This window comes from Patiria miniata, unplaced genomic scaffold (assembly GCF_015706575.1).
Source record: "Patiria miniata isolate m_02_andy unplaced genomic scaffold, ASM1570657v1 HiC_scaffold_9, whole genome shotgun sequence".
Lineage (NCBI taxonomy): Eukaryota > Metazoa > Echinodermata > Asteroidea > Valvatida > Asterinidae > Patiria > Patiria miniata.
The window spans coordinates 15,212,826-15,240,738 of record NW_024037076.1 but is presented as its reverse complement, the minus strand read 5'-3'; the positions used below and the strand labels follow the sequence as shown (position 1 = coordinate 15,240,738).

At 41.3% G+C, this 27,913-nt stretch overlaps 3 protein-coding genes and 1 long non-coding RNA gene across 9 annotated transcripts in view; 1 reads left to right on the top strand and 3 right to left on the bottom strand.

Moving 5' to 3' along the window:
* LOC119720191 (sushi, von Willebrand factor type A, EGF and pentraxin domain-containing protein 1-like) overlaps window positions 1-623 on the top strand; it is a 41,924-nt gene extending 41,301 nt beyond the window's left edge. The window contains exon 21 of the mRNA XM_038189771.1: window positions 445-623. Within this exon, the coding sequence (XP_038045699.1) occupies window positions 445-470 (26 nt within the window). The 3' untranslated portion in view covers window positions 471-623. The remainder of the gene's footprint in view (window positions 1-444) is intronic.
* Window positions 624-5,798: 5,175 nt separating this feature from the next.
* Window positions 5,799-14,344, bottom strand: LOC119721047 (CDGSH iron-sulfur domain-containing protein 3, mitochondrial-like). 2 transcript variants are annotated; one of them, XM_038190918.1, is made up of 3 exons: window positions 14,142-14,344; window positions 8,168-8,234; window positions 5,799-6,192 (listed from the first exon to the last, which is right to left on the bottom strand). In XM_038190918.1, exons 1-3 carry the CDS (start codon window positions 14,190-14,192, stop codon window positions 5,954-5,956), a joined length of 357 nt encoding a protein of 118 aa, XP_038046846.1. In that variant the 5' UTR covers window positions 14,193-14,344; the 3' UTR covers window positions 5,799-5,953. The 2 variants fall into 2 exon arrangements, with proteins under 2 accessions (XP_038046846.1, XP_038046845.1); XM_038190917.1 differs by having other exon boundaries at window positions 8,144-8,234; window positions 14,142-14,324.
* Window positions 14,345-15,872: 1,528 nt separating this feature from the next.
* Window positions 15,873-18,008, bottom strand: LOC119721093. Its single transcript, XR_005270146.1, has 2 exons — window positions 16,518-18,008; window positions 15,873-16,095 (listed from the first exon to the last, which is right to left on the bottom strand). It is a non-coding gene; the product is annotated as an uncharacterized LOC119721093 (long non-coding RNA).
* A 2,239-nt stretch (window positions 18,009-20,247) lies between these two features.
* The window catches only part of LOC119721063 (sushi, von Willebrand factor type A, EGF and pentraxin domain-containing protein 1-like), a 72,775-nt gene continuing 65,109 nt past the window's right edge, over window positions 20,248-27,913 (bottom strand). For all 5 annotated transcript variants that reach the window (XM_038190945.1, XM_038190944.1, XM_038190948.1 and 2 more), the window contains 4 exons: window positions 26,829-27,011; window positions 24,892-25,146; window positions 23,453-23,689; window positions 20,248-22,459 (listed from right to left, as the gene is read on the bottom strand). In XM_038190945.1, the coding sequence (XP_038046873.1) occupies window positions 22,167-22,459; window positions 23,453-23,689; window positions 24,892-25,146; window positions 26,829-27,011 (968 nt within the window). In that variant the 3' untranslated portion in view covers window positions 20,248-22,166. The remainder of the gene's footprint in view (window positions 22,460-23,452; window positions 23,690-24,891; window positions 25,147-26,828; window positions 27,012-27,913) is intronic.

The following is a 27,913-nucleotide window of genomic DNA, read 5'->3' as shown; positions in this document are numbered from 1 at the left end:
ATGTGCCCCCTCGCGCATTAAATTCCCCCTCGAGATAAAACCAAAATGCCCTTAAACTATCTTACTATTTCTTACAATACGCCCTGAAAATGGGCACATAATGCATATTTAGCATATAATCATTGGTTTTGAAGAGCGCCCCCTATGTTAGAAGATGGTACCACCTCCCCCCCCCCCCCAACTTTTTGATTTTACGGAGGCCAAGTGTCCGGTGGAAAAAACGTGTCAACATTTCAGCACGGGTTTGCAAGTGCCCCTTTTTGGTGATGCCCCCCCCCCCCCCCACGTCTGGATGCACACACATATATTCATATGTTCACACACATATGTTCCTCACGCACTCACACTTCGTTGTTCCATGCAGAGATGGTATTGCGCTTATTACAACACGTGTGGTACTCCTCAAAAAACTTTTAATTCATTGCATGTTTTGTTTCTTTGTAGCAACCAGAGACCCGAGATCTGGATGAAGCTACCCCAACCCCTGAAGATTCTTCCGAGAGCTCCATCTACTATCATATTTCACCTCGGGGGTTAAGGCGGCGAAAGTAGGAATTATATTTTCTGTGTGTCCTGCTTGAAACCATACTTTTCCCGGTAATTGCCACATCAAAAAAAAAAAATTATGAAAACAAGTCTGGTGAATATTCTAATGTTTCACCCAAAATCACAGATTAAACAATATCCATCAGACGAGAGTTCAAAGAAATTAGAGGTCAACGCTCTACGATAGGGTCATGCAAAGATTGCGTATTTGTGTACAGGTAGGTCCGAGTGAAAACAAAATCTGAACTTCTTTATCGATTTATCTACAAAAAATTACGTTTTGTTTCATTTTTAATTTGCAACTTTTCAATCTCCATCATTTTTTTTTAATAAACCGTTGCCAATCTTGGACGATTTACAGTAGGCCTATATGGTTTGGCAAACGGGGTGTCAAAATAACACATGCATATGGCGTTTATAACACATGCAACTATTTATTTCTTGGTTGCATTCATTTGCCGTTCAAGTTTTGGCTTTTTTTTTTTTTACTTTAATCTCTTCAATACCAGAGGCGTGTGCCTCTTTTATATTTATCAGAATGCTTAGGGCTCGGTATCCTGCAGGCTGAGCATCATCAGCATCCACTTTGGTGCTGATCCCAAATTACAGGGGATCAGCACCAAATGCTTCTGCCGATTTCCTCAAACTTGGGAGGAACACTGGTTAGCTAACATTAAGTGACATAATGTCATCTTTTAGTTTTGCTGCGGTCACCACAAGATGACATCACCATTTCCCCCTAAAGTCTTTAGACATAACACGTGTATCTACAATATCCATAAAAATGTCAAATTATCGGCTCATTTTTTGGCGAGTCATTGTCCATCAAAGAATACCGCTGCTGGTTGCTGTATGATTTTTCCTATTTTGAATTTTCCAATGCAACTAGTACAGACATCACCCTTAAAATCAGGAAAATTGTCCAAAACAATTGAAGGCACTTTTGATGAAACAAGCCAATGTTACTGCCCAAGAGCCACTGTAGACAACGACGACTACCTTTTCATGATGAGGGCACTCCTGCGACTCTTTAAATCGCTAATGGCTTTGTTGGATTATTGCCCGAAACTTGCAGATAATTGTATATTCGCCCATTTATATGCAATGCAACAAATTCGAGCGCTTGACAATTTTATCATGAAGGCACGTTGTGAAATGAAAAGGACAATGCACCATCAAAACGAAAAGCCATTTCAGTTTCTTGCCAACTTTATCAATACTAAAAAAAAATCATCCTGAAGTTACATTCACTGCAGTTATATTGGCACAGGATGATAGGATCCGAATTAAAAATGTTTGTAACCATCCAAAACTCAAGACCCCAAAACATATAGAAATGAATTGATTTAATACCATTTTAACACAATAGTTAAAGTTAAAATTCATTATGCTTTACTTGTAAAAGACTTGTTTTAGTGATGTGAAGCAATTTAAAGATGTGGACATGTCCTATTTAGGAAGGAACACTTTTGGGAACAAAGCAATTATTACGTGACAACGCGCTTCTGTGGTTATACAAGTCGTTACTTATTGAGACATTGAGGCCGGATTTGTTTTCCATAAGAATGTGGACTGTAACTACATTTGTATTACAGAAACACAATTTGTAATGAAAACCAAAATGTTTTTATCAAAGGACCCCCCCCAAAAAAAAAAATATCATTTAAATAGCAGACGTGTGGTTTGATGGAGAATGAATGCCGGGACGTTTTGTTTCGTGTACTTTATTAATCAGAGCACAATGTGTTATTTGTCTTCTAAATTCTCATAAGACTTTTATACAATTAATATGAAATTGCATTCTTGTAACGTTTTGCCTTCATATATTTGTTTTCATATGATATAATTATAAGTATGATTATTCACAAAATATGTTATGATTATATCAAAAAACGTCATGTAAAAATCTTAATATTCACCATATTTAGGGCTAATAGTCGTTGCCGAAACATGTTTGATGGGAGAAATACTACGTATGTATTGTAATGCATATTAAGTAACATATTAATAATACTTATATTTTCTTACATTTATGACTTCTAGTGCATGTAATGTAGTACGCTTATACGCAAAAGTAATGTTACTATATGTTCTTCGGACTTTAAATTGGGCAGATTTCATGAATTTATTTTCCAGAAGTGACTCACTGAGCAAAATGTACATGTAATCATTACATGACACCATCACCAAAACAACTCATTCCTGAAGTTCTTACACATCAAATAGGGCGAAATAAAACAAACCAAAAGGTCTCTTATGAGAGAGCCTCTCAATTTGGATAACTGTTTTTTTTGTTTTTTTGCATTACAGTGATGTTAACAATTTCTACAAAATCGGTGTAAATAAATGAAACTTCACCTCATAATCAGAACATCTTGGTTATACTAGTGTACCAAACATTGTGAAATTCTTAGTCTATCTATACTACAATTCAAGGAATCTCTGTCTGTCCGTCTGTCCGTTTGTCTGTCTGTCTGTCTGTCCGCCGATTATCTCCAGCACTGGGCACCGTATGGAGTTGAAAATTGGCGGGTGTATTGCTCGGGACCACAGAATGTGCAGTGTCAAGTTTGAAGTTGTTTTGGACGAGCGGTTCTCGAAAAAGCTGCAAAAAAAGCAGTATTTTCTGAGGCCTTGCGCGCCAGAATATAGCCTAGAACACCACGCACTGCCGTTCTTTTCAATTGTTTACGTCCTGTTGGAGCTAAAGCGCGCCTGCTCAATATGACCAACAATGGAAAAAAGGACGGGCACGCGCACGTGCATTGTACATGCATGTAGGGCAATACCATTGTCCAGTATGGGTGAATAGCACTGCGTACCATATGTTTCCGTATGTGATGACTGCACGGGCACATGCATTTTGCAGTCGATTGAACCACTATTGGAGGCGGTGGATTGAGCAACCTTACTCACGTAGGTGAGTGGCTGCACGGGCGTATGGGTGAATATCAGTGCCGGGGATGGCCTGGCGACATGTACAAAGTGCGCTCAACCTATGAGTGTGAGTTTAACCTGTGAAAACAACACAATTGAATCGTGTGCGTTGTTTGCATGATATGAACATTTTGAAATTGCCCCTAACGAACAGGTGCATTTTTTTGACGGGCCCTGCAAAAATGACGGGCACATTGTAGGGCGATAGCACTGCACACCATGTCTTCGTACGTACATATACGTGAGTGGCATGCACGGGCACATGCATTTTGTACTCAACTGTGCAACCATCACTGCACTGTATGTGCCGGGGGGGGGGGGTGACGAAATTTTGTGAGTTTAACTTGCGAGTGTGCGTTCACACCATTGAATAATGTTCGTTGTTTGCACGAGCTGCAGTTCTTAACTGCCCCTTCCGAACACGCACATTTTCGACTGGCCCTGCACTAGTTATCTATATATATAAGAGAGAGTTTAACTCGGCCTCCGAGACGATGTTTGCTCATGAAAGGATCCGAGACCGCGGGCTCCCGCGGCGCCAAAATCGCTCCACGTCCTTGGAAAAATGCGGAGGGTGTCTTCCGCCGGGTCGGACGCTTCGGGTCGTCCTGATTTTCCCGTACGGACCGGCGATCCGTTTAGTCGATTTTTCGTGACTGCGTTTTGCGCAGGAATTTGCCGTCGTGTGCGCTTTATTTCACGTTGACTGCCTGGCCGCCCCCCGTGCTGGCTTTTCTGCGTGTCTAGACTGTGGAGGTCAACGTAGGGGTTTCGTTTACGTGTTCTACTCGGCTGTTCTGCAAAAGTGTTCACCAAACGTTAGTATGGGGTGACCTTGGTAAAATATTTTTTGTCCATGGTGCGTGGCCACCAAGTGTCCCTATTCTTTCATATGATTCGCTTGCCGCCCCTGCGCCGAGTGCAACGAATACTCAGAAGAACTACACATTAGTATGCCTAGCGCGGTCTGACCAATCGAAAGTCTACACTGCGTGGTACTTCCCGGCTATGCGTAAAACCGTCACTGGCAACGCGTACTGCAGCCCTGCTCCACACCCTGGAAACGAGGTTGAGTCTACGGTGCTCGCTATTTGAAGCACAAGCATGTGACGTCGCGTGATAGAGTGCTGTTGCTTCCATAATGTGTTTACAGCTCCATGCTTCCACTAGCTCTATGCTTCCACCAAGGCTGCGCTGAGCGTTGTGAGTTCGCTGCCCGGGCCGCCACGTCATAGTCAGTGTCGGTTATAATTTCGGGGGCCTGTTTGGGATCAACGAAGGGTCGATGCATTGCTTCAAATATTGCGATCTGGAACGCAGTCACAAAAAAAATCGACAAAACGGATCGCCGGTCCGTACGGAAAAATTAGGACGACCTGAAGTGCTTGATTTGGCGGAAGAAATTCTCCGTATTTTTCTATGGACGTGGAGCCATTTTGGCGTCGCGGGAGACCGCGGTCTCGGAACCCTTTCAGGAGCGAACATTTCTCGGAGGCCGAGTAAAACTTGCTCTTATATAGATGGTTGACCAACTTGAATAAAAGTTGAATCGACTTTTTCCTCGCAGACGGTCTCGCAAATTGTAAGAAGTTCATGTTTACGTTTGTTGAAGAGTCCAATACTGAAACTTAATTATGACCTTCCTCCATCACTCACACCATTTGTAATTTTATGGTAACACTCAACATTTTCATTGCAAATGACAACTTCACGTTTGATTACATTATGATTTAGTGTCAAAACTGTACAATCAGCCTTCGCCTGTGTACTACGGTAACCTTTTCACTACGTTCTTCCGGCAATGCGACTCAGGCTGCCTCACAAAATGCCCATTTAACAGACCAACGGGAACATTTACAGACAGTTATCAGGGTACATAATTATCATGTGCGTAAATCGGTGGGGAACAGGGGGACCCCTCCCCCCCCCCCCCCCCCCCCCCCCCCCCATTTTAAAGCGGGGACATTGTTTGGTCCCCCCCCCCCACTTTTTCTTCCCCGAATAAAAATTGTAGCCCACTATAATGATTCTATTGCTCAGAATACCGTGTAGCTGATTCAATTACCCCAAGCTCGAAAATGATGTTTAAAAAATGATCTTTTGCTCAAATTGGTTTCAGTGGTCAGAAATTGGCTCAGATCACACCACAAAAATTGCTATTCTATAAGTGCATGTCTCCTCAATGATCCCCCATTTACATTTAACTGACCACATTTTCATCCCCAACACTACGCCCTATATACCCGATCTATGATCGGGTAAATCAGCTTGTTATAAATATGTGTACATTTTGAAATGATTTTCTCAAAGTCAACTTCAGAGATCTTTACTTGCACAAACCCGTATTTCAATTTGTGCTGTTTTATTAATTTTTGTTCTTTAAACAGAAACCTTTGGAACGTTCAGGATGTTCAAGTTTAAAGTCAAAGTTCCTAAAAGATTGGTGGCCCTACATGTAATTAGCCCATTGTCAAAAGTCTGGCACCCAGCCACACTTGGTGCAAAGTTTTGGGCAAGCTCTCATGTGGTGGTTGCTCGACCCAGGGCAAGAGGCCTGAGTCTGTTCCACTGCTGCGGGGAGGTTAGTGTGGGTAGCATCACAGAACGGCGGATTCTTGGTGTGCTTGCACATGCAGATGGAGTATACACTCTGAGGTTTCTCTGGAACAATCCACTTGAGAGATTTAAAGCCTGTTCCTTTGTGTGCTCCTGCAAAAACAAAGCAGGGAACATTTAGGCCCACGTGTTCCTGGGAGAAGAGGTGCACCCAACCACGGAGTAATGATTTGAAAAGTATACTAATAACAGCCTTAATCTTACTTACCGGTAATCTACAAGAAAATGTCTTATCGGCAAAACTAAATATGCAAGACGTCAACAGATTTGGTGTTGCAGCTGTTCAGCAATATTTTGTGGATGTGAGGGAAGGGGCCAGTGGAGGAGTTCGAGATTCGTGAACACAGTCAGCAATATTTAGTGGATGTGAGAGGAGGGGGGTTGTTAATTATTGTACATGGTCAGCAATAGTTTGTGGAAGTGATGGGAAGTGGGGGACCAGGGGAGGGGTGAGTACATGTAGTTTTTGTACATGGTTAGCAATATTTTCTGGATGTTAGCAGAAGGGGGACAAGGGAGGGGTTGGTTAACAGTTGTACATTTTCAGCAATATTTTGTGGATGTGAGGGGAGGGGGACCAGAGGAGGGGTTAGTAATTTTCTTACTGGGTTAGAAATATTTTGTGGATGTTTGGGAGGGGGTCAGTGGAGAGCTTGGTTTGGTGGATTGGGGGGGGGGGGGGGGGAGGGGTGGGAAGAGGGGGTTGGAAGGGGGCCATGGGAGGGGTTAGTAATTCTTGTACATGTTCAGCAATATTTTTTGATGTGAGCAAGGACGTGAAGGGGGGTGGGAGGGATACTGATGGGGAGGATATATACCCCCCCCCCCTCCCTCCACACACACACACACACAGCCTAGAAGTTGGGTACTTCCTTTGTTCTCGTGTACTAAAATTGTGCAATTGTCACACTAATTTCAAAATGCTCTTATTATAACCAGAATTAATTTCCTGGGCTGAAATTCGGACTTAATATCCCTTTTCTTAAAATGTTCTATCTGCGACGGACCAACCCATAGTTTTTGAGTAAAATCCATATACATGTATCTATTTCGTGAAAAACTTGAGGGGTACCAAAATGGTACCCCGCAAGTCGGTGGGCATTCCTTTTGGGGTACCTCCCATTGTTCTGGTACCCAATAAGGCAGTGTTTATACGTTCAACCCGGCACACTTTTTTATTTACATTAAGGGCCATCGAATAATCTCCCCAGAAAAACAATTTTTCTGAGAAACCAAGAAATGCCAATTTTAAGATTATGCTGTAATTTTCCGCTATTACATACATTAACTCAGAAAATCGGAAAATATACAGTATAAAAGCTTTAAAGCACCATTTTGTGGTTAGGTTATGTAGGTTAAGCATGGATCATGGTCCGTGGGTTAAGGGACGTAAGCATGCAAGATTGCACATGAAATACAAGAATGTACCATGAAACAGTGCACCCTACACTGCACCCTAATGTCATGTGTTGGGCAACATAACGTGGAGAACACGGCCTCATTTTGTTAAAATCATCATAATATTGTGAAATGTAAAATCCATGAAGTCCTGTATACATGTGTATCCATGGATTTCTTCTTATCAAGGGTCATGATAGGCTACCCTAGTTAGGTCAATAGACCAATCAAAAGATGTCAACACAACCAAGGGCATAATACATGTAATTACACCTAAAATGGAAATACGAAGTGTTTACGTATGACTCTCACAGATCTGACATCGGTTACACAGAGTTTAAACTCTTTTGTTCCCAAAGAGTGAAATTAGATAGAGACAACAAGATTGAGATCGACAATCAATTGAATTTTACAAAGAAAAGGTCTGAAAAAACAATCATTCAAGAAAAACTTGAATTGTTTTTTAATGACCGAGTTTCACTCTAAATGGTTTTATCCTTTATTGCATCAGGCAGATGGAGCTACTTTTCACTCAAAATAGTGTGAATGTTCACTCTTTGGGAATAACAGAAGAGGTGATTTTTTGTGGGACTTGCAAAGTAAAAACAAAAAATGGAACATTAATGTAATGAAATGTGAATCGCACCATCACACCACGGTTGCGTCTTACTCAATCCACACGTGCACCACTTCATCTTCTTGCCTGGTTCAAGATCTCGCACATTGGCCGGGCCATACTGTAGAAACCAAAAAGGAAAAAACAAAATAACTCAAGGGAAATTCGAAAACAGAAATTGTTCAAACAAAAATTATCACGCTGTACTTTTACACTGATTACATATACAGTCGAGTCTGGTTATAACAAACTCGTTCGGACCTAGCCAAATTGTTTGTTTTATCAGAATTTTGTATTAAGAGGAACATCAGTCCCATTCATTTAGCACATAAATGCACAGTTGGGACCAAGGCTTTATGTTTGTTATAACCAGAATTTTGTATTAACAGAGTTTGTACTAACGAGAGTCGACTGTATGTGGCTTGTACACGTAATATCAGAAAATAATGTCTTTGTTGCCAAGCTTCAATATATTCAGTTTTGACAAATTTAAATACTGGTACTTTACCCTGATACATGTACATGATACAAATCTTGCTATTTAAACATTACCAATAGGCCTCAAGTGGATAAATGGCAGTCGACTATCTGGTTCTCTGACTTGACAATATTTGACATGCATGAATAAAAAAAATCTTTTGTTCTCGGAAACAGATAATCAACAAAATGGTTCTCGGACTTAATTTCCCTTTAAGAAATTATCTAGGCTAAAGCCATAGATCACCAAGAAAAAGTACAAAAATCTGTATCAACAAAAATATTATTTGATAAACATAAAAGGAAAATAAAATGCAATTTTATTATCTCCGAAGCGTGGGAGTCCCAACATTTTTTCCAATTGTGCTTCATGTACCTCTGTAGTATGGAGGAAGTCCAGTAATTAACCCTTACCCTACTAGACCCTCCAACGCATGCCAATATGTGCCTCAAGAAAATCTCCTATGTTTTTGCATGGCCCTCCAATATCTGCCATGTCATTTCAAGGGTAACTGGACAGGCACTCCAATACATGCCACAGAGAACAATGAGAGTCCTCTGATAACAAAGTGAGTGCCCCCAGCTGGTCAGTATCAGCATGGAGCTCCATGGTATCAGGCACCCTCCAGGGCCTCCAACTCCTGCCAATTGGAGCCTTCACTGCTACATCAAAGTATCCTCCAATAAACTGCAGCTGGAGGGCATTGGCATAACCAACTGACATGCAGTAAACTACCCTCAGAGAGTAAGGGTTAAGACAAATCCATGGGGCTATTACTACCACCCCAGGTTTCCTTTCAGCTGTAAACTATAGTTAAACTACAGTATTTTCACCAATTCATCTCAATAGCCCGAGCCCAATGTGTATTGCCTTTTTAACATTCAGATATGGTCTGGCTATACTAGGGTCCAAGATGAATGCAGACATACAATCCAACCATTTGCCAACCAAAACATCAGATTTCACCGTCAAAACAGATACGCCACCTGAGATACAAGTAGAGGTCGATGACTGAGATCAGGGTACTAAGGTTTACTTATGATGTGGATGAAAAGTGAAATTTACTGTGTAGGCCAAGTAAAAAAAACATGTTTAGCGTCCTGCCTTTTTGAAAAAAAGAAGGAGGCCCTTTTTTCCCCTCCAAAATGGCTGCCCGACTGGGCTATTTTTCAAGATGGCCGCCAGCTTTTTTTTTTAAATTGGCCGTCACTTGGACTTGAAATGACATGTACCAGCTTTATATGGGCTAGATGCAACAGACAAAGAGGCCAAGTTGATGTCACTGTTTAATATTTATCATTTTTTTTTCCAGTAAAACTAGAACAGCGAAGCCGCTGTCCAAGGCAGGAAGGGAGGCTGAAGGTAGGGTTGGGGATGAGCATGATGGAAGGGGATCAGGATTCTTGTTGATGTGTCTAGGTGTAGGGGTCAGTTTTTAAATGTCAACATAAAAAGTCAACAGATTACCTAATAAATACATGTGTATATAGGTTAGCCGTCACTGTATTATTATGGGGGAGTTTTCCATTGTTAGGGTAATTAAGACCCAGTTGTGGATTTTTGCAGCCCCAACAGTGTCTTCTGCTCCCCATACTTGTATTACCATGGGAAAAATCTTGTGTAGTCGCCACAAATGCAGAACAAGAATGGGTATACATGTACATGTAGACACCATCACCACCTCCCCCAAACCTTACCCCATCCAAAAACCTTACCCCATCCCAAACCCGCCCCCTCCCCCTCCCAACCCCCTACCCACACCCATTCCATCCTCCCCTAACCATCCCCACCCTATCACCTACACATCCCAACCCCACCCAAACTCCAATCCCTATCTCCTTCCCCCTCCCCTGACCCGTACCCTCCCCTACCCCAACCCCCTACACCCACCTACCCTATCTTCCCCTACCTGTCCTTACCCACCCTACACATCCCCACCCTAACCCTTACTCGAATTCCAATTTCCCCCACCTGACCCCATGCAACCCCTACTCTGATCCCTATATACTGCCCCCTCCCCTTATCCAACCCCTACAACCCATCCCTACACATCCCCAACCCAACCCCTACTCCGATCCTATATCCCGCCCCCTGCCCAACCCCCTCCTAACCCAACCCCTACATCCATGCCCATCCTCTCCCTACCTGTCTCTCCCTACCTGTCCCACCCCACCCCTACAAATCCCCACCCCACCCAAACCCAGTATTCCAACCCCTCTCCCCACCCCACCCCACCCCACCCCACCCCGCCCCACCCATCCTAGCTCCCCTTCTCATCCTACTCACACAAACCCTAACTCCAACCCCTATCCCCCAACCCACCCCACCCCACCCTCCCCTACCCCATCCCTACTCCAACCCCATAAACTAAAAGATCAAACCAGAAGATCATGCACATCCCCAAAAATGCATAGTGTACATGTACATGTTATACCGATATACACACATACATGTTATACCAGTATACATGTACATGTAACAATTAAAAACTTTAACATTTCCTTGAATTAAAGTTCCTCAATAAAATCATAAAATTTACTGCAATGATATGAACCTAACTGAAGTTATAGGCCTAGAGATGATACATGACAACTGCATTTAGTTTTTTTACCCAAGTTAACTAAAACCAAAAACTTCAACATTTTTATCTGAACGCGGACGGCCGGCCGTCCGTCTGGCCGTTCCAGCCAGACGGAATTGTGGGGTGATAGCATTGTGTTCCCATTATCCCTTTTTCTAAAGATTCCCTTCTGGGGTGATGTTTTTCTATTGTGAAAAAAGTGGGGTGATGTGTCCTGAAAGGAACATCACCCCACAAGGGTGGTATGGTCAGAACGGCCAGACGGGCGCCCGGACAGACGGACGGAAATTGGTATTACATACATGTAGGCTCGCATCTGCTTCGCAGCTCACCAAAAATAGGGGAAAAAAGGAGGCGGCCTCCAAAAAAGAAGCGGGCAGGGACGATAAACATAATAGTTTTTTTATTTGGCCTCAATTCCAAGGTCTCCTTTAATAGCCCATGTTGTCGTCGCTGTGATATCATTCAAATTTGAAGACTGTAATTTATCTTTGATATAACTCACGTCATGCGTGGTGCACGCGTGTGTATCTATAAAGGCCTCTACATGTATGTTCCCGAGTCAAGGTACTCTACTTGACCTTGTCGCTCTCCATATATCTCATGTCATGTCATGACAACGCGCGTTCTTGCATGTTGCCTGGTTTCACGTATGCAGGCGACTGTTTCCTGAAAATGGATGTCTGTGGTCAATGTACTCGATATCTGAAAACACACGGTGGTGAGTAAAATCTCAGAATTTTTCCACAAAACTTCTGTCGGAAGGTCCCAATGTCATTGTTCCTAACTTTTCAAGAGTTATGGATCAACCAGGGTAACTTATTGGGTGGATTTGTGTTTCAGAAAGTGGATCAATTTGGATTTTCAAAGCCTATAGCCCACACACCATCCGAAAAATGATAGTGTCTTCTGTAGAATTCTAAAAGTTGGCTACGGAGACTTCAGAATTAAACGTTAGATTTGACTTTTCATACAGATTAGTAAACCTTAGTACCTCCATCTTAGTCATCGATCTCTACTTTTGTATAGAGTGGTATATCTAGTAATTTTGCGGCCATTTTGAGGGTGGAATCTGATGGTTTTGGTTGGCAAATGGTTGGGTTGTTGACTGAAACCCTATGACTGCAACTTTGACCCTACTATCGCCACACCATGTCCGAATGTTAAAAGGCAATACGATACGTTGGGTCCAATTTACTCGGACTACCAACTCCAAAAGTGGCCACGGCAAAGCCAAAGACGACAAAAATAGGCCTACCTGGAAAAAATAATGCAAACTGTAGCCACTTTTTAATTGGTTTTTTTTATAGAGTATTGCAACGTGACGTTACTTTTCTCTTCAAATCATATCAATGCAGGTCAGATAATGCAAAAATGTTGAAAAACATGAATCTGGGACTAAGAAATTTTGTTAGGAAATACATGAAACTTTGAAACTAAAATTTTCTTGACTCTCCATAGGCTTTGTAGACAACTGCTGAAGTGTCGTCTGGATCACTATATTCTTGCCAGTTTTTCTTCATATCAAACAATGTCAAAAGTATCATCTCATTAAAACTGATTAAAGCACGGTCAGTCATTGCAAATGTGTTTTAAAAAGACACGAATCCGGGACTGAAAAACATTTCCGAATTTGTTCTAAGGAAATAAAGAAAATTGTCTTGACTCTCCATAGACTTTGTACACAATCACGGAAGTGGCGTCAGGTTGCAGCATTGTTCCGGCGTCTTTGAAACTACATTCTTTCCAAATACCAAAATCACAGCAGAGACTTGACAAAACATACATAAGCTCCTACCACTACTGGTTAATATTAACCAGTAGTGGTAGGGGCTTGGGCTAGTCCGAAAATTTGGGACTCTCAATACTGTGTATGAGAGTCCCAATGCAAAACAAGAAAATAGACTGGCACCTAAAACAACCAGTCCAACACAACTTCAGTATTGTATCAATCAACCATGCCAAAAGAATTTAAGAAACATGTGGCATGAAGCGGGAACTAGTCTCAATTTACTACACATTTCTCCATAGTCAAGCCACCAGACTATTGACACCGAATGAAGAGGTCAGTCTTTTCAAATAGTTGGACCATGGTTGGACATGTACCAGTCTAGTATTTAGCCCCATTTTGAAATCAGTTGACTTCCCTCTCATGTGTAAAATATTGAAGAAATGTCTCCTTTAAAAATTGAATTTGGTCTGCAAACTTGGTTGGTGAAATACTGAGGACATTTTCTTTGCCCCAGTAGAATTTTTGGAGAAACTTGCTGGCTAAACTGTGAGTAAAGTGGGCCTGATTTAGTTTTGCACATTTCAGAGCACTCCAGAGCCCTGTCTGGGCTTGGGCCTATGTATAGGCCTACTTCTCCTAGAACTATGTAGATGAAGAACCCTGCAAAATTGTTTGTAGCACAAAACACTAATTAAGTACAAAAACGTCCATCAAAATGCAGACATTTCCCACAGAACCGCTGCACAGTTTGCCCCAAAACTCCGTACTACACCTCATGACATACTCACGTAATATGCGCAGAACAAACATCGCTGGATTTTGTCATTTTTTTGGCTAAAATGATGAAAAATATGCCCTTTCCGCACTGAGCCAACCTGACACTTGAAACGTGCACGCATGATCCAGCGATGATTTTCGGTTCGCTCGGAGTACCGTGAGTATGTCATGAGGTGTAGTACAGACATGACGGAGTTTGGGGGCAAACTGTGCAGCGGTTCTGTGGACGTGTTTGTACTTAATTAGTGTTTTGTGCTACAAACAATTTTGCGGGGTTCTTCATCATAGTTCTAGGAGTAGCCTATGTATAAATAGGCCTACATTGTATTTTGTAAAGAGTCTCTGCCGTGATTTTGGTAACGTGGTCAAAACGGAATTACGTACGTTTGCTAGTCGATCCTGTGGACAGAACAATAACAATTAACATGTATGTAGAATGGGGCTACAGCAGACAATATACCTGAGACACCGCAGGACAAAGCCTTTCTTTCGCTTGGTCAGAAACAGCCATCTCTTGACTCAAACCGTGTCCAGTAAGCCAGCAAATTCAGGCCCGATGGTCAGTTGTGCAGACGTGTGCTCAACGAACATCGGCTGTGTCGGCGATTGTTGATTGAAAGGGCGCCCCCAATTGTTTATTTTACTTTTAGTCAACGCCTCCGTTCGAATTCTAGGTAATTTATCATTACCTATTATAAAGACATCTCGCTGCAGCTGTTTAAAATAAAGTCCATCATTTGTAATTTGTGCATTTTGTTCGTTTGAAGCAACAAAAGCCGGTGCTCAAAATCTAAAGAAGGGTACTGAACAACTCACCTGATAAAGTTTCAGCTCAGCTTCAGCTGTATATTCTGAGAAAAACAGCATTCTAGGATCTCAATTTCAAATCAGAAGTTGCTGAATCATGTTTTGAATTGCGCCTGAATTCAGCGTCCAAGACATGTTCTCGCTGAGCCGAATGCAGCTACGTACGCGATGTCGCGCACTGATGTGACGAATTATAGCAACCGGGCAGGCGCAATCTAGAACCAATATTTGGGGGGGGGGGGGGGGGCTAGCACGGTAGATGCAGACATTTTTTTCAGGGAGGCGTGCTGAAATGTTGACCGGTTATTTTTTCCAGACACTTAGGCCTCCGAAAATCAATAGGTGGTTGGGGGGGGGGGGGGGGGGGGGGGGGGGGGTGGGGGGGGGGGGGGGGGGGGCTCATGCCATATTTTCAATGGGGAGCGCCAATAAAATCCTAACATCATTCACACTATAGCAAGGGCGGATCCAGAACACAATTTTTTTTGTGGGGGGGCCAAAACAATTTTTGGACCCCCAAAAAAGTAGGTCCCAAAAATTACGGCGTGGGGTTCGGGGCCCGCTTAAGGGCCCCGAACAATTTTTGGATTCTAGATGCTCTGTGGTGCGATCTGAGGCAATTTTTTGACCACTTTAACCAATTGTTTTTGAGGAAAAGATGGTGGTGTACTCATTGCCTGCCTTTATTGCGATGTCACATAAAAAAAAAAATGGTTTCGTTTTTTTGGGGGGGGGGCATGGCCCCCTTTGGCCCCCCCCCCCCCTCCTGGATCCGCCCTTGCACTATAAACTAATGCACCCTTGTCACGGCTATTTCTTCTTTTAGGAGGAGACCGTTCACATGTTCATCGCAATCCTTCTTTTTGCTAATGCAATTTTTTTTTAACGGAATTTATTTGGGGGGGGGGCTAGACAAAAAAAAAATGGGGGGGGGGGGGCTACAGCCCCCCCCCCCACAGCCCCCTCCCCCCCCCCCCCCCCCCCCCCCCCCCCTCCCGTAGAACCGCGCCTGATCGAGTACGTGTGATACCGGAGAGCTAGAGGCGATTTCCTGTATTAAAATTATGCGCATACAGTCACATTTTTCAAGTTCTGTCTGCAAGTACCTTCTGATATTCTTATGACACCCAGAGTTTCACCGACAAAAAAATCTATCTGATTCGACTTGATCATAATTAATTTGAGTGGATCCTTTGCTGCATAAAGGATAAATATCATTAGATGCGTTTTTGATATTTGAACGAACATGGAAAATATCGGTCAAAAAAAAAAATAAAGTGAAAACCACCGTCTAAGTCACGTCAGAGGAAAAGTTCCAGCTATAGCTATATGCGAATCTCTTCCATATTAGCTTATCTGCAACACTTAAAAGATGTACATGTACTAATGTCGTATAATCCTCGCAGCGGATTTAGTTTAGCATTCGTTAGAACGCAGGGTTCGAGATCAAGATACAACAACTAACGGACAACGACACAGTTCTGCGATGTCTCTCTGATGAACTTTTATTCGATGAACCTAGAGTCTAACGGACTCTACAGACGGTTAATGGACGGTCCTTGACAGAATTTACAACCGATCCATGACAGACGGTCTTCAACGGACCCCTGTACATTAAGAAATAATGCAAAACATGGGTTTAAAATACTACTACTACAGTCATTGTACAATAGACAACAACACACAGTTCAAAGGTCATAGTACTGGTAACCAAAACACTATAAACAGTACATCAGCTGGTGCTCAATAGATGGAATGTGACAGGTTACATAACACTGTTTGGGCTAGACAGAGATTTGTCCTTGTCCTTAATTCAAGGTATTTAAAGTACCAGGAGCAAAACATTGACTGTACCATAAGATCAGAATAACATAGTGCATCAGCTACAGCACAACTTGGAAAACAGAATCAAATAAATACACTGCCTTGACTTGTGAATTGGAATTGAGTAAACATTGTTTCCAAAAATACAGTACTCAATATCTGGGATTTAATTGTGGATCAAGAACACAACGAATCAAGAGCTAACCTGGATAAAGTTAAAGAACAGCCTGTACAGCTACATGTACATCACTTCAACTCCAGTTGTGTAGCTGGAAGCTATATACAAAAGAATGACATAATGCTTGAACAAATGGTTCCACAATATTATCAATGATACACTAATTAAGATACATGTTCAATTCACATGATCAATTTAAGTTGACTGCCGAACCTATTATTGTAAATTTCTAAGTTCGAGCATGGTTCGAGTCAATAAAAGTGCAACAATTATTCACACAATAATGGCTCAAGCTGCAGATAACTTCATGCACAGAAATGCAAACAAATGATTAAAACCATGAACCACCAAATATAAGAATGAACTTCAATCAATATTACAACTACAGAACACAAATAGCTCTCAACTAGAAACTAAGTCTCGAAATTACAACTCAAAATAACAAGACAAGAACTCACCCCTCTATGGCTACGACATTGGCTTGGCTTCAGTGGCCTGCTGGATGTGGGTGCAGACTGGTCTTTTGGCCCTGATGCGGGACCTTAAATACCCACTTTAGTTGGGTGATGGACACTTCGATCCATTTGCCGATTGGCTACATATTAAATTGACTACTCCTTCCTTCTGAATTAATTTGAATATAAACTTTTTGATTGGCTAGTGTTTCAGGGAGTCCTGGGTGAATCTGCTGATCAGCAAGTTTTCTTCCAGGTCCCAACAACCTCCAAACCTTAATTGATTTGTCTCCACAGCTAGTGAAAGTGACATTCTTGCTACCAAAAATAGCTAGACATGGGCATGGGAAAATCTCTCTAAAACAAAGGGTTTGGTTAGACCCAAGAATGAGACAGTGGTCTGGCAGGAGGCCATACCAATTACCAGCTCATTTTGGTTGTGAAAAGCTTCATGAGTCCATGTATCCTTGAGGATAGAAAACAACATAAAGAAGCCAAACACATGTAACATGTATAACACATATTTTCATTTCCCGACACTAACATTTCAAACAACAGTCATTTGACAACTACTGACTAAATAGTTTAAAGAAATAATGAATAGAAGATAGAGCGGTCCAAAGTTAGGCCTCTCCTCCCCCAATAGTGGAGTTATTATGATTCCTGTCCCTTCAATGACATGCTAGGCTAGGGACTAACATATGTATACTTAACAATACACTGCTGTGATGTAACAATATAATGTTGTGATGTGGGATACGACGTTTTGAGCACCCTCGGGACCATAGAGTGGCTTCGCCTCGGGTGCTATGCGTCCCTACTCTTGGGTGTTCAAAGCCTCATATCCCACATAACAGCAGTAAACAATTGTTAATTATACAGCACCTGAAGAAATCCCGATCTGATTGGTGGGTCGTTGATCACGTGTCATTGAAATATTCGTCCCAACGGACGGCGTGTACCGCCATGTTGTTGCGAAAGCGAAGCGTGGCGCGGCCCGTTGTCAAGCAAAGCTCTTCAGATTACGCACTAATTAGACGCTGTATTACAGAGCAGTTAAATTGTAATTCCCCCCCCCCCAAAAAAAATGGCCTTTTGAACGTTGTGTTTTTCAGAAAATATGCTCAGTATGGTTGCGATTAAAACGGAAGAAAAAAATCTAAACTTCATGTCAGTGAAAAAAAAATCATCGTCATCGATGCCGAAGTGTCAATACTGGTTTCTGGTAAAGCTGACCTTCAAGTCTGGAAGAAATCATTCGAAGACGTCCCCAAATTTAGGTTTTTATTTCAATTTCAAGGAATTTACTCAACTTGTTATTTCACGAGTAGTTGAACATGCACTTATATCATTTAAACATAATTCCGCTTAATCTGTTCTTGCAAACGCCAGTTTTACACCTTGAACTATCTCCCAGGAAAATTTCGACGAGGATTTTTTCACCAACACGTGCATGCTTTTTAGCAAAGATCCTATAACGCGGTAGGCGCTATGGTTGACCGATTTCGGCCCGGCGGCAACACAAAGACGATCGCATATTCATTAGCGTCACTAGCTCGCCGTGACTTGGCGTGGGTCTCGGTATCGACCAATGGAATTCGGAAGCCAGCAAAATGGGTCATATTTTATTAAATAACTCGTGAAGGAGGCTTTTATGCAAATTTTAACTGCACACCGTAGGAACCTTATTAATATTCGTGAGGCTTGAAAAGATTGGCAGGTATTGCGAACACCACTGTTACAACTTTCAAAAATGCACGTAGCCAGGCCTATTTTTCCAATTTCAACGAAAAATAATGAACATATCACAACGATTTTTAGCACTTACTTGGATCATTACAAGGGAAATTATCTCTCAAAGTTCCATGAGCATACGGTCTTCCAAACGGGAGAAATTAATATTCAAAGATTTCACCCGCCTGTCAACATGTCTGTGCACATGTAGTTTCTTCAAAATAAAGTGTAACGTAACTTAGAAATCGTCCTTCGCAACCACATGGCTGCATATAGTCAATGTTATAGACCATGGCGAAAGCCGTGGTCTATCTGGTCGTTAGTAAAAACGTCATACACGTGTGCGCGCCACTGATAACTAGCGCCCATTGGATAAACGCTCGAGGTGCGTTAACTTCCGGTTTTATTCGTGCTATGCTACACCATGGAGGAAGGAATAGCACGCATGGTTGAAATGAGATGACGTCACACTAACGAACCAGATTGGCTACAAACGCTCGAGCTGCGTTAACTTCCGGTTCCAATCCTGCAGAAAGAGCTTGAGGTGACGTCACACTAACGAACCCGATGCAATTTTTGAACAGATTCGCTGATTAATAAATTGAGGCGCAGATCCAGAAAGGGGGTTTGGGGGGTCAACCCCCCCCCCCCCCGGCTCTGTCAAAAAAAAAAAAAATTATCATACAAATTCCTAAAAAATAAGTCAACCCCCCCCCCCCCCCCCTGCTGTGACATCCCCGAAAAATTATACTGGTATATAAAGAACAAAAAAAAAAATACTCGGTCTCTGGTCAGCGCGCGCGTCAATTTTAATCATGCGTGTCAACCTTTTCTTCCTTTCAATTAACACGGAAGCTACAACAGCGCCTTCTATTGCTGCACCTCGTCAAATTTTTGTACCAAGGAGCACCAAGGAATGGGGAAATTTCACCAAGGCAAATTATGGAGGACACCAATGTATAATGACACAAAAAAGCAAAATAGTACCCACCTTGTCTGTACAATTCAAACTTGAAAAAAGAAAAAAAAGAAAAAAAACGCGTCGCCGCATCAATTCCGGAACTTCGGTCTGACCAGACACAGATTATTTTTGTTTTGGCCTTATGTCCGCCTGTTCAAAATACGGTACACCGTTCTGTAATCTGGTGTTAATAATCGTCGAATTTGAACAGCGCCCCCTATTGAAATATGGTACCAGCCAAAAATATGGTAATGCGGTTATCAATTGTTTCCCCCCCCCCCCCCCCCCCCCCCCGGGCTGCCCCACCCAAGACAAAGAGATGGTCACTTTTGAAGTGACGAAATCCCAACCTCTCGGGCAAAAGTAACAATCCCCGACCATGCCCCTACATACATACGTGGGGCACACTAGTCTTTCCATGTAGTACGCCAATGTTAACAATGTAATTTGAGCGACCAAAATCCCCACCCTGGGGCATGAAAAACGTTACCAAATCCCAACATCAGACCTGGGGAAGCGGGGGGGGGGACATTTGATACGGCCTAGGCGCATAACGTTTTTAAAAACAATAATCACTCTTAAAGTTATCAAAATAGACAAATACCTCTATTTTTGGTATAATTATATTTACATGTAAGAAAATTGTGCTCCCTTCAGTGCATGTATTCGGCAAAGCGATGTTTATTACTAAAAGTGCATTCCTAAATTTGACCTCCTAAAATACTCTTTAATCATAAAATTGAAATAAAAAACCAATATTTACTAAAAGTGTCCTGTATTATATTGGGGGTTGTCCTTAGCCAACATAGTCATAAACACTGTATATGACTCAGCGTTGTCTGCTTGCAGGAAATTCACAAGCTTAGCCAGGTGGAACTCGAACCCACGACCCAGCCGAGTCGGGTCCGGGTTTGTGAATGTTTGCCCACAAACTACCCTCGGATAACTCGAAGTATAGGCAGGCGCGGACATCCAGGAAATGTTTACATTGCCTTATCTAGATCCAAGACCCATTGTCTTGAAACTCAATGGTTCTTAAACATGGAGTGCTGGATGGTTACATAGCAACCGATGAACAGCACATTCAAATGACTATTCACTGGCTCAGCTAACCATAACATAATACCGCGCCGTCCAAAACAGTGTTTCTAAATATGTGAGCGAAAAACGGCAAACCCATTATAAAATATCTCCCTGATTAAAATTCCTTCTTATAAAAAATGTCCTTTTTTGGGGAAGGATGAATAGTTGCCTGTCGTTTCCGGTTTTGACTGTACAAAAAGAGTGTTTATGACACTTGATTGAGAGGAAAATCGCCAGCGAATCCAAGCAACTACATGTATACAGAACCACTGGCAAATTTCCTTCATCATATTATTTGTTATTTTTCCCCCTGAAGAAATTAGATTTATTGAGTTTCGAAATGAAGTGGAGGTAACTTATTGAATAGGTAATATTGTTAAAAAAATATACAACATGGTAGAAACATCCCTTGAAACTCAAACAAAAAAGATTAACTATTTGTATCTTGTATTGAAAAAAAAAAATCAGAGGTGAATTCGAATAAAAGTGAATTTGAATAAAAGTGCATTTTGGTAGCCAAAATAACTCATTTGCAAACAGTTATGGAGCCAGACTGGAATAAATGTGTGCTTCAGAGGTTTTAAACACTCTATTTAAGACTGATTGGGGTATGGATGCTGATAATTACTGGAGTCAAAGGCAAGGGTAACTATCAGCATCCAGCCTCCACCAGGTCTTAAACATGATGTTTAATACCGACCAAGCAAATAAAAATATTTAAAAAAAACCATAAAAATTTAAAAAGATAAAAACTTTTCGGTCGAAAAGTCAAAACAAGTCAACAATTCAAAATTTCCAAAGATTTTTTTCAACAAGCTCATTTCATGTTTTTCAATACTTATATAACTCTAGCTATATAACGGAGTGTCCAGCTCACGAGTATGTCGTAAACACCTCCTTTTATGGAGCTTGGCGCGGCGGAATGCCACTGGGGTGGTGCGTTGTGAATTTAGGACTAAGAAATTCTGACTCACTGCTACCATTGTGCATGCCTATGTGAGGATTGTGAACATTCAACTAATAAAACGTAAAAGGCACTGGATTTCATAGAGTCCAAATTTTATGTGACACTGGAAAAAGTGTTTAATACCAGCTTACCGGTCTTTATCATATAAGACCGGCCATGTGATGGGCTTTTAACCACCAGGAATGGGTTATAGCATCAACCATGCTATAAGTACTCAATTTAAGGTGTCTTTGGCTGACGTCGTCATATTTTTGGGGAAATGTCTATATGGATATAAAAAAAAAACATAGTATAAAAGCGTTCTGCAGCAGTGTTTTTGCGTGCCCATTGTTGACCTATTTGATGCACAATAAATTCAACACAACCTCAATCATATTTAAAATCATTTTACTGGACACTGTTGATACTCCTGGTCTTGAAGGGGTTAAAGGTCAAAATAGCCAAAACTTGAATGGACAATGAATGTGGCCAAGGAATTACAAGTTGCAGGTGCTATTGTAAGTTGCACTGTGGTCGGCCCATAATCCAACAAAGCCATTTGTGATTGGGAAACTTGCAGAACTATTCTCTCGCAAAATAAAAAGGTACTCATCATGCCCTACAGTGACTCTGGGGCAATAACACTGGTTGGTTTCATCAAGAGTCCCTTGCATCAGGAAAGTGATATCTTGGGTATGAGTGTAACCTTTGATGGTAGTCACGACATTCACACTGTAGTTGAGACTGTCTGGCTGAGCTGGCTCAACTTTCTGCGGTATGCCAACGAAGACTGCAATTTAAAAGTCAAAGATAAAAAAGACAAGTTAGAGTGTAGAATTTAAAGTTGATTTTTCTTCTTTTTTTCTCTTTTAAATAATACTTTCCTTCCATGATTTTTTAGCAGAGATATATACATTATGGACTTTTTTTTTACAGTCGGAAAGCAGAGCAGTTGTGATGTACAGTAAACTCTTCTACAGTAAATTCAGATCACTCAAACTCCATTTATCTAGAATACTCCATTCCAATCACGAGAATAGGATATTACGTGCACGAATATTCCTGTATCCCCGTAACTCGAAATGCCTGCACCGGCAGTTTATCTCAAACTTTTGTTGTGCCATTCCATAGAAAACGCTACCAAAACAATTGTACTGCTTGCCATTCAGCACCATCGATATCAGAATTTTCAATAATCTATATATCGGAAATCCAATATCGAGAATATTCAATATATCGATCGATTATCCCATGTAAAAGTTAAAGACCATAAAAATGACACTTTGATGAAACAAAAACAATCTTATCAATACAAGTCCCAATTTTCCAGGGCTTTCTCTGGAGCATATTGCTCAAACCTTTTAAAACAAATCTCGGCACCGACATTTGTCCAGAACGGGCGGTTTCTTTTGAGGTCTTACGAAGGGAAGACCGCGAATTCAAGCCAACGCAGAGCTCAAAGTGAAGCTGCTTAGCGAGTACAACTTGCGCCAAGTTTCATTTCATTATACAGCAAACGTTAAACACAAAGTAAAAGCACAAACAGGAGATTTATTTTGACGATAATCCGACTCATTTTTAAGATTTTCGATATCATTCCTCCATAACGAAAATTTCAATATTTTGATACGATTTAAAAATCACTATCGGCGATATTGATTTCAAAATAATATTGAATACTTGAGAAAATATTGATAAATCGACGGTGCTTACTTGCCATACAACCAAACCCAATCCAAATTCCAGGACAGAAATTAATAAATCAATGTAAAGCACAACATACCATGTGTTGAATTCTGGCAAGCCGTTCCAAGGTTTAGGGCAACGCAAGTCTCACAATACTGTATGGAGGTACTGCTTCCCTGCGTGGTGCCTTCTACTGATCGGTCAGCAGCAGTAGGCATGTCTTTTCCATCTGCTGGTATCGGTGACAAAGCTGAGTCCATGGACAACTCGGAGCTCTCAGAAGCATAATCACTGTATAAAGTATCTTCTTCTGGCTGATTGGGATCCCCAGTTGCTAAAAAAAAACGCAATGATTTAACTGCTGTTTTTGCCGAGTTACACCCCTACACGTACATCTATGTTTTTATATAATGCGGACATGATAACTTGTACTTCATGGATAACAAAGCACACTTTGATTTGCCCATAGTATCCTGGATTACAATACTTGATTTAGACATAAACTGGGCTGCATTACATACCCACATCCTCCAACAAACAAATTCCGGGTTGTCAGAGAACACACACTGAATTATCATCTTGTTTTGGATGGATCCTCAAATTCTCCAACACATTGGCATACGTGTCTAAATTTGTCTTAATTCGTGTACCTCAACCAAGATAGAATGTGGAAGTCTACAGACTTAAATGAACTTAGGGGAATAGACTTATAGTATGTCGCACGATTTAAGGAACTAATTGGATGTGTTTGTCTGTGTGAAGCAGGCACATGGTCTTTTATGCATAGTGCTAGTAAAATGGCTATTAAATGCACACTGAGAGTAACTTAGTATCTCAGGTAGCTATCTTATGCCTCCTCAGTACATAGGCCACTTGCCCGGTAAACAGTGCTTAACATGTCATTACAAGGAATTTTGATCTGATCAGGTCTACACCTACGGAATTTCTTACGGAATGACATGCATGCAAATTATGCAAAACAGCACTGCGTCTTGACCTCCAGATTCTGACCATTCAGCGCACGTCTTCTATCGTGTTTCCGGTAACCCGATGTTGTGTGACAAAAATTTGGCAGCTATCGACCACTCAGCAACAGCTTTGGCCAAATTTCTGCTCTAAATGACGTCCCAAGTTCCAAAGGCGGTTCCGTTTGGCTGGCACGCGGGTTCACATAAAGTTTACATGCACGCATAGATCAGACGTTCAAAGTGTGGCTCTGCACACATGAACGCCTGATCCTCAGAATAGTCTAAGACCAGACTGTGTACAATGCAAGGCTGCCCAGGAGCAATAGGTACAAACATTTGGTACAAACCAGCAGTCACAATTACATGTGCTTTGGTGTCAGATGAAATGTACCAAGGATGTGTAATTGGTTCACTGCAAAGTAGAGAGTTTTGGAGGATATGAAGATTCCTAGCAAAAATGCATCCTAGGGAGAAAATGGACTTTCTATAAAAAGACATTTGGTGAGCCCAACTCATTTCCAACTAAACAATCACAAGATCAGAGAGATATGAAACATTACTGTCTTACTTTCTGGGCAAGGTCCATTGCTGACGACCTGTATGTCCAAGTCCAGCAGACAGCCTGCAGCCTTCATTCTGCAGATGCTGGTGTACGTTCGACCGTCACTACCACAGTATTGCTCCTGGCCTACGTCATCACACTGCCGCGGGTGGATGCAGTGGCATGTTGATGGGCCGTTTCTGTTGGCCACACATCTCTCCCAAACCTCACAGTTACAGTCATCTGGCCCCAATAGCGGGCCTGTGTCATCGGGAACATCGGCTGTCAAAAAAAAAGATTTAGGATTCTTGCATTGAGCTCTTGGGTGTCAAATATTGAAGTAAATTCTCTTTGTACTGCCATCTTTTTTTCATTCATTCAATTGCAAAGTTTTCTAAAAGCCTTTTAAAAAGACTATAAGGGTAGTTCTTTCATGATATAACGGTAGTCTTTTTCAGTGGGGGAAAATGTATTTCCAAATTCTTCAAAAAATAAAGTTATACCTGTATATACCTATAAGAAACTTTGTGAAAATACTGATGGTGAATCCATATCCCTTCTGTGGTTCAAAGCAATAAGGATGATTAATTGTATATTTGTTTGTGCTTACCGTCCTAACGTATTACTCTAGGCCTACATGGATTTGTTACTATGAATGGAATCCTTATATCATTATATAACTGTCTGCTCTGGTAACCGAACCAAATACATGTACATGTTAGTTACCGAGTAACCGAACCACATACATGTACATGGTAGTTACTGAGTAACCGAACCACATACATGTACATGTTACGAGTAACCGAACCACATACATGTACATGGTAGTTACTGAGTAACCGAACCACATACATGTACATGGTAGTTACCGAGTAACCGAACCACATACATGTACATGGTAGTTACTGAGTAACCGAACCACATACATGTACATGTTAGTTACCGAGTAACCGAACCACATACATGTACATGGTAGTTACTGAGTAACCGAACCACATACATGTACATGTTAGTTACCGAGTAACCGAACCACATTCATGAACATGGTAGTTACTGAATAACCGAACCACATACATGTACATGGTAGTTACTGAGTAACCGAACCACATACATGTACATGGTAGTTACTGAGTAACCGAACCACATACATGTACATGGTAGTTAATGAGTAACCGAACCACATACATGTACATGGTAGTTACTGAGTAACCGAACCACATACATGTACATGGTAGTTACTGAGTAACCGAACCACATACATGTACATGGTAGTTACTGAGTAACCGAACTACATACATGTACATGGTAGTTACCGAGTAACCGAACCACATTCATGAACATGGTAGTTACTGAGTAACCCAACCACATACATGTACATGGTAGTTACTGAGTAACCCAACCACATACATGTACATGGTAGTTACTGAGTAACCCAACCACATACATGTACATGGTAGTTACTGAGTAACCGAACCACATACATGTACATAGTAGTTACTGAGTAACCGAACCACATACATGTACGTGTTAGTTACCGAGTAACCGAACCACATTCATGAACATGGTAGTTACTGAGTAACCGAACCACATACATGTACATGGTAGTTACTGAGTAACCGAACCACATACATGTACATGGTAGTTACTGAGTAACCGAACCACATACATGTACATGGTAGTTACTGAGTAACCGAACCACATACATGTACATAGTAGTTACTGAGTAACCGAACCACATACATGTACATGGTAGTTACTGAGTAACCGAACCACATACATGTACATAGTAGTTACTGAGTAACCGAACCACATACATGTACATGGTAGTTACTGAGTAACCGAACCACATACATGTACATGGTAGTTACTGAGTAACCGAATCACATACATGTACATGTTAGTTACCGAGTTACTTCAAACAGAATAACTTGTTTGACTGACTTCCAAATAGACCAGAGCCTCACCTTCACAAGTAGGGAAGGGAAGAGACCAGCTGCCACCCTGGCAAGTGAGGCGTGTTTCTCCTACCCGATGGAATCCGGATTGGCAAGTAAATATCACTACTGAGCCTGGTGAGTTGCCTCCATTTATCGTGAGACGTAGGTTGGGGTCTAGGTGTGCCATGTTGATCTCAGGACAGTCCCGAGCTGGTTGCGGAACACAAGAAACCATAAGCAATTATTCCTTATGAACTTTTGAAAAAGATTCCAATTATAAAGCCAACCATACGTCATGCCAGGTTATTCATCAAGTGTTTTAATCTACGTGTAAAACCTCTAAATCTCTAAATATATGTGCACATTCTAGTGAAAACTGTTCACTGGCCATGCAAACACAGAAACTGGTGAAAACAAGTGAAATGTCTTTCTCATAATGCGAGAGGCACAACACTATCCACATTTCATGTATATGTGACAAGTATACATATAGTTCCTTTAAATGTAATCGAGTTTAACATACATGTACCCCCCTTTAATTCTTTTGTGTTGACATGTTACGCAATGTGGCTTTTGTGTAGCACCCTCGGTGGTTCTGCCTTGTTAAATTATTTTCGCGGGCTTCCTCATTACCTTGTCATGCGAAGAACTGACAACATATATATTTTTGTCTTCGTACTACAGGTGTTAAATGACTGTTTGATTTAGTTCCATTTCTTATTTAACTGTACTTTATACTTTAGATATATCCTTATAAAGTGTAAGCTTATCATGTTTGTAATGATTTCATTATGTTAAATAATAACTTAGAGAGGTAGATATTTTGCTCGGGAGACAACGATCACCGATGGGTCAATTCCAAAGCATGAAGTCCAACACCGATAAATGTTGTAGTTTCAGATTATACTTTGTTCCCGTTTCCTTTTATAATTAGTGCTTATTTTATTAACTGTAAGTTTCATAATCCTTAATTCATGGCGGTCCCAAGAACAGTTTTGGCGGGAATTTCAAAGCTTGATTTATATTCATATTATTTCCACATTTTTGTAAATAGTGTAAATAACTTAATTTGCATTACTGAATGATTTACTTAATATTTAACGTTTTCTTTT